This window comes from Colobus angolensis, unplaced genomic scaffold (assembly GCF_000951035.1).
Source record: "Colobus angolensis palliatus isolate OR3802 unplaced genomic scaffold, Cang.pa_1.0 Scaffold18, whole genome shotgun sequence".
NCBI lineage: Eukaryota > Metazoa > Chordata > Mammalia > Primates > Cercopithecidae > Colobus > Colobus angolensis.
The window spans coordinates 6,790,125-6,797,396 of NW_012114932.1; the positions used below are offsets into that span (position 1 = coordinate 6,790,125).

The following is a 7,272-nucleotide window of genomic DNA, read 5'->3' on the forward strand; positions in this document are numbered from 1 at the left end:
CCAGCTACTCGGGAGGCTGAGGCAGGAGAATTGCTTGAACCCAAGAGGCGGAGGTTGCAGTGAGCCGAGATTGCACCACTGTACTACTTGGGCGACAGAGCATGACTCCGTCTCAAAAAAAAAATAGAAAAAGATTCTGGCATGTAGTTAGCCAAAAAAGACCCAGCCTTGGCAAGTGTACTGTCGAGGAGGGATGAGATGAACTGGGGAAAATCCAGAAAAAAACTGTTGAATTCCGAGTTCACAGTGCAGGGTACAGAGGAGCAAGGAAGACCAGGGTATTCAGAAAGGACTCCAAGGATCCAAGATGGTGAGGGCTGCACAACGATGCGAATGTTCTTAATGCCACTGAATGGTACTCCTGAAAATGGTGACGATGGTAAATTGTATGTGATGTATGTTTGACTACCATTTAAAAAACTAAACAATAGCTAATATTTATTGAGCATTTGCTGTAGGCCAGGCACTGTGCACGGCACTTCTCATACAGTTCTCAGAAAGCCGTGTGAAGTAGGCACTGTACTGTTTTTTGTTTACAGAAATGGGACTTGAGATTTGGGGTGATTTTAAGTCTCCCAAAGCTGTCGGACTAGTGAATGGTCAAGTAGGGATTGAACACCAGGTCTGTGTACATCCAAGCCCCACACGCTTAAACCCTGTACCGTGTGAACAGGCTGACACCTGGGAACTGACAGAGGGACCCCTCCCTCTTGGGCACTGACTTCTGATGGTCCACAGGCCGGCTTTCCTAAGTGTCACCTCATCCTAATAGTGGTGACTTGTTTTCTGTTCACCTCCAGAAAGCCACAGTCCGCTTCAGGCTCCTGGATTCTGCCAGCCCTTGTCGCAGCTCCAATCCAAGTTTTCCCATTGCTCATGGCCTTGGGAGTTGTAAGTTGGTCGTAGTTGGCGCATGATTATTACATACAACCCTTGTTTTAAGGAGTGATCCGTGTTTCCCTGTCTGTTACAGACAACGGTGATTGACTACGTGAAGCCCTCAGATCTCAAGAAGGACATGAACGAGACCTTCAAGGAGAAGTTTCCTCACATTAAGCTGACACTCAGCAAAATTAGGAGGTACGGGAGGCTGGGCTTGCCTGCGACCTTTCCCTCCAAACCCCTCTTACCACACATGGTAAGCTTGTCATCTGTCCAGTGGTCCTTCCTGTGGTTCCAGTGATTGAGTCATTGTCACGTTCAGCAGAAAGGACAGCTGGGCGCGGTGGCTCACGCCTGTAATCCCAGCACTTTGGGAGGCCAAAGTGGGCAGATCACCTGAGGTCAGGAGTTTGAGACCAACCTGGCCAACATGGTGAAACCCCGTCTCTACTGAAAATTTAAAAATTAGCCAGGCGTGGTGGTGCGTGCCTGTAATCCGAGCCACTCAGGCTGAGGCAGGATAACTGCTTGAATCCAGGAGGTAGAGGTTGCAGTGAGCCGAGATCGTGCCACTGCACTCCAGCCTGGACAACACAGACTCCATCTCAAAAAAAAAGAAAAAAGTAAACATGTTCTGTACGACCTGACTAACAGAGAAAATTTTGTCCAAAGCCCAGCTCTGTAAGCCTGGTCCCCATGCATAGTGCAGCCTTCACATTCCCAGGGACTTAATCCCAGTCCAGGTCACCCTCTGGGAAAGAGAAAGAGAAAAGCATTCAAGATGGGGGAGTCTTTTCCTTTGGGGTCCCCTGAAACTCTAAAGTTTTCACAAGACTGTTCCCTCCCGCCTGTCTTTCTCCAGTCTGAAACGAGAGATGCGGAAGCTTGCGCAGGAGGACTGTGGCCTCGAGGAGCCCACGGTGGCCATGGCCTTCGTCTACTTTGAAAAGCTCGCCCTCAAGGGGAAGCTCAACAAACAGAACCGGAAGCTGTGTGCTGGGGCATGTGTGCTGTTAGCAGCCAAAATTGGAAGTGACCTCAAAAAACACGAAGTCAAGCATTTAATTGATGTAAGTGGCCTTTGTCCTGGTGGCTGGAGGAGCACTCGCTCCAGTCCGGGGTTCCTCTCTCAGAAGGATTCGGTCAGTGACCCCGCCTAGAAGGATTCTGATTCTTAGTGAGCAATTGACGTGAAGGCTATGAAGTCTTTCCCGTAGTGGGAATAGTCAGGCTATCTTAGAACATAGGGATCATCTACTCTGACAAGACCAAAGCTCCTCAGCATTGGGCATTGGGTCTGGCCCTCAAAATCCATTCTCAGACACCATGAGAGATGCAGTCATTCCCACAGCCATAGAAGCCACTGTACCTGCGAGGGATTCCCTCTGTGTGGCCCACAGAGCATCTCATGTCAAACAGGTTGCTTCAGTAAGACCTTGGCTTCCTAATTCCGTGGCTGGCTCCTCTTTGGGGAAGGGCTTGAGTTTGACAGGGTGGTATCTCTTTTCTTTTCAAGGAGAGCCCTACCAAAGCAAAGAAACGTCATCTCCTTGGATGGCTACATGAATGCCTAGTTTAGAATTCAATGTATTAATAGAAAATTTGAGGTACAGTAAAGCCAGCTGATTAGAAGACAGATCCATTGAGAAGAGAGTGTGTGACATTTCCTAAGAGAAGGAGTATCTTGGCTGATGCTGCCATAACAAAATACCATAGGCTGGATGGCTGAAATGACAAATTTATTTCTCATAGTTTTGGAGACTGGGAAGTCCAGGGTCAAGGGACCAGTTGCTTTGGTTCTGGTGAGGTTCCTCCCCTTGCTCACTTGCCTATGCTTAACTGCAGAGAGAGACAAAAAGCAAGTCCTCTGGTTTCTTCTCCTAAGGCTCTGAATCCCTTCACTCCATGCCCAGGAGCTCATCTAGACCTAATCACTCCCAGAGGCCCCACCTCCTAATATCATCACGTGAAGGATTAGGGCATCCGCATATGAATTTAGGGGGACACAAGCATTCAGCCCGTACCAAGGGGCATGCCATGCTGTGGGAGCTGTGCATGGAAGCCCTGGGATTGGTCAGGAGGCAGAGGGAGTCCTGACTGTGGTTTTCACAGAAAGGAATAGGTAAGGCAGGGTCCGTGGGTCTAGGATTGGCTACTTTGAATAGTTTTGATGGGCTCTGGGGCTTAGCGTCTGTCCCTAATTGTCTGGTGCCTGGCTCTGGGGTGATAAGGCCAGGTGCCTAGTGGCCTGGAGTGTGAGGCCCATGGAGGAGGTGGTGGGAACGTGGCCTCTGGAGTGGTTGGCTTGCATTCGAAGAGCAGAAGGGGTCACTGGGGAGGATTTGGCTAGCCCTGGGAAGGGCAGTCCCTCCGGAGTCAGCAAGGCCCCAGATATCAAAGCGTCAGAATACATAAAAGACGTGATTTAGGGCTGGGCGCGGTGGCTCAAGCCTGTAATCCCAGCACTTTGGGAGGCCGAGACGGGCGGATCACGAGGTCAGGAGATCGAGACCATCCTGGCTAACACGGTGAAACCCCGTCTCTACTAAAAAATACACAAAAACTAGCCAGGCGAGGTGGCGGGCGCCTGTAGTCCCAGCTACTCGGGAGGCTGAGGCAGGAGAATGGCGTAAACCCGGGAGGCGGAGCTTGCAGTGAGCTGAGATCCGGCCACTGCACTCCAGCCCGGGCGACAGAGCGAGACTCTGTCTCAGAAAAAAAAAAAAAAAGACGTGATTTAGTCAATAGCCCATACGTCTCACTGTCTAGCTGTCTTCAGTGGCAAAGGCAGAAGGGCACTAAGGTAGGTAACTCCCCAGTTGAAAAGAGTATATTTTAGGTCAATGCTTTACAGATTTTAAGAAATGGTACAAAATCATCTAGCTTATACAGTAAATACATGAACCCAGAAGTGACCATCAGACACCAACTCAGCTGAGAATCAGTGGGCTTAGACAGATACTTGCTGAACTAATGATTTCTGTGTGTTTGTTTTTTGAGACAGGGTCTCACTCTGTCACCCAGGCTGGAGTGCAGGGCACAATCATAGCTCACTGCAGCCTCCACCTCCCAGACTCAAGCAGTCCTCCCACTTCGGCCTCCCAAGTAGCTGGAACTACAGGCATGCACCACTGCACCTGGCTCATTTTTTAAATTTTTTTATAGAGACCAGGTCTCGCTGTATTGCCCAGGCTAGTCGCGAACTCCTGGCCTCAAGCTGCCCTTTCACTTCAACCTCCCTAAGTACTGGGATTATAGACATGAGTCATTATAATCTTGTCTGTTCTAAGTACTGGGATTATAGACATGAGTCATTATAATCTTGTCTGGCCAAGAACTAATGAATCTTTAGATATAACAAATATTCATAAAATTATAAATAATATGCACATTTAATCATACTTGAGCAATATACCACACAGCAGAAGCTGACTACTTTACCTTATTCACGGTGCCTCTTATCACCTGAAGTACAAAATGCCCTTGGCCTTCCTTACATGGGGTGAGGCCTTCCTCACTATTGATGCAGAATACAACAGTAATGATTTGACCAGCCACTTACAGTAGCAAGAAAACCTAACTCAAGATCTCATCCCACTTACGATCTGAAAGCAATCAACATCTGCTTTGTGGGCGGGATTTGTTTTCTTAAGACAAAAGCTGGCTTTACGCCAAGGCAGAATGTGCCTGAGCAAACAGAGGCCCTCCCTGCCCATCCCCACCTTGGTGGTTCTCCTCCTTTTCCAGCTCCAGCAGCCCCTCCAGTTGGGTGGACACGCAAGATGCCACCAGGCTCAGTGGCACTGTGAAAGTGGGGACTTCCCGAGGACTTAGATCCTTGTGTGTAAGAGGAATGGACTGAACTACTTAGAATCGGTGCACTCCCTTCTGAACTTATCACGTGGTTTTTATTGTGGGTGGTTTGCTTTATTTATTTTATTTTATTTATTTTTTGAAACAGCATCTTGCTTTGTTGCCCAGGCTGGAGTTCACTGGCATGATCTTGACTCACTGCAACCTTCACCTCCCGGGTTCAAGCGAGGCTCCTGCCTCAGCCTCCAGAGGAGCTGGGATCCTAGGCGCCCGCCACCACGCCCAGCTAATTTTTGTTATTTTTAGTAGAGACAGGGTTTCACCATGTTGGTCAGGCTGGTCTCAAACTCCTGACCTCAAGTGATCCCCCACCTCGGCCTCCCAAGGTGCTGGGACGACAGGCGTGAGCCACCACCGGTTTGCTTTATTTTCAGTCTTTAAACCTGAATCACTTAGTTGTCACAGGTAGAGTTTGAGTCCCAGTTAGAGTGGAATCTTAGTGCTGCAGTTTGCTGCCCATGTGACCCTGGCTAAGCTCTCTGACTTCTTGGAGCCTGTTTTCTCATCTGTAAAATAGAGATGCGGAGCATGAACCATGTCATATTACTGAGAGGATTAAATGATGTTGTAAGATGTCTGTGTGGTTCCAGACGGCCCCCGGGAAAGGTGTGGTTCCTTCACAACCAGGACTGAAGGCAGGAAGCACAGCCCATGCCTCCCTTTCTTCCTCCACAGAGCTTTGCCCAAAGTGGATTTCTCCTAAGCACTCCCTGGCTGGTGGATGGAGAAGCTGCAGTTGCAGAAAGACTAGGATTTTAATTTCAAAACGAACATGCTTTTGATTTTCTTCCATTTTGTTGCAGAAACTGGAAGAGAAGTTCCGGCTGAACAGGCGAGAACTGATTGCCTTTGAGTTCCCAGTGTTAGTGGCCTTGGAATTCGCCCTCCACTTGCCAGAGCACGAAGTCATGCCCCACTACAGACGCCTGGTCCAGAGCTCCTAGCACCGGCTCCGAGGAGAGCCAAGGACCATTTCTTCTCAGCTTGGTGGAGCAGCACTTACTACTGGAAATGAAAAAAAATAGAACTCAAAATACCAGACTTTTCTTCCTCTCGACATGGTTTGAGGAGAAGCGGTACTAGGAACTTTCCAAGGAGTCTTGGGTGTGTAGCCAAGAGGAGCCATGAGCTATGGACTCCTCAAACAAACAAGGGAAGAGGAGGTGCGTGCTGAGAACAGAGAGGCCCTGTCCTCTGTCCACTAGCGAGAATCGCCAGCTGCCCCAGCCCGGTCTTTCTCCCCAGCATTCACAAACTTTGCAAGCGTGGTCCAGGGCCTTCTCCAGATCTGTGCCATCTTGGAGTGTGAAGGGCTTGAGCGTGTGGGGGAAGAGAGTCTGCAGAAGTTGGGGGAAAACTTTTAGAAGATAACCTCATTGTGTCAAAGGGTGTGCCAATCTATTTTTGTATCAGCCATTGGAAGTGCACTTCGCCCGGGGGCGTGTGGGTGTGTGAGTGTACAAGTGTCTGAGAGATGCTGCATCAGCCCCTAGACCCCCAGAGCCGGTCCCACCCTTTACAGAGCAGCCTTCAGCCTGGGGCCATGGCCAGGCTGACCTTCGGCAATTATTTCTAGATGATTTCTGGATAAGAATTGCTCTCTCGGTACCAGACAGTTTGACATCCTCCACTCTTAGAAAAATGACATTGTTTTGTTACTGCTCCTACCCACCAAGGGGGTAAAGAAGGCGAGTTCTGAGTGTTGGATGAGTCAGTCGCGTGGAAGGGTGTGGAGCGTGGCGCTCTGTGACTTCCTGCCGTCTGCCACCACGCCACGTGCGTTTAACCCTCGCACTTTCTCCACTGTGGAGACGGCTGGGGCGGCGCCCCACAGTGTGGATTCCTGTCCTCTATGTTAGAGTGCATCATAAGCACATTTACTGTGCTATCTATATCTCTATATAAAAGTGTTTTATAAAAACCCAGAATAGGAACACGACACATGATTGGTGTTTGAGGCGTTTGCCAGCTGGGACAAACTGCGTTGGGAGCTGTGGTTAAGCTGACTAAGGAGACGGTGGCTCTTACCATTCCCACGTGCCCAGGGCTGTTCATGCACGATTTTAATGGTGACTTGTCCTGGCTTACCGGGACAGTCTGCATGAGGCGTGTCACCACACTGTTGCCTCACAGGTGCAAGAGAGAGGCACCAGCTGAAGTTCCCCTGACTGAAGAGAGCCTGTGGCCATGTAAAAAGAGAATTAAACTCTTGTTGCTTTTTGTATACCTGTATGCGTTTGTGTAGGCGTGTGTCTCACCAGTCACCTTTGCCCTGCGTTGCTGATCCCCTTGCGCACACTGATTGTAGTGAGGTCACAGGTTCGGAGCTTCACACACCAGCCCAGAGAAAGGGCGATGGAACCTAACCGAGGGTCTGCAGCTTCCGTTAGCAGAGCTGTCAGATTCTTGACAGTCTTGGATGCTGGGGAAATTCAAGCAGCAGCTGGTGAGGGCCAAAACAGAATACTTGGCTTCTTCAGAATCTTAGATTACACTGAGTTTAGTCCTAAATATTTT

General features: G+C 49.4%; 1 protein-coding gene across 3 annotated transcripts in view; it reads left to right on the plus strand.

The window, feature by feature from the left end:
* The window catches only part of CABLES1 (Cdk5 and Abl enzyme substrate 1), a 129,249-nt gene extending 122,262 nt beyond the window's left edge, over nucleotides 1-6,987 (plus strand). For all 3 annotated transcript variants that reach the window (XM_011939249.1, XM_011939247.1, XM_011939248.1), the window contains exons 8-10: nucleotides 974-1,080; nucleotides 1,745-1,952; nucleotides 5,559-6,987. In XM_011939249.1, the coding sequence (XP_011794639.1) occupies nucleotides 974-1,080; nucleotides 1,745-1,952; nucleotides 5,559-5,699 (456 nt within the window). In that variant the 3' untranslated portion in view covers nucleotides 5,700-6,987. The remainder of the gene's footprint in view (nucleotides 1-973; nucleotides 1,081-1,744; nucleotides 1,953-5,558) is intronic.
* Nucleotides 6,988-7,272: the final 285 nt, after the last annotated feature.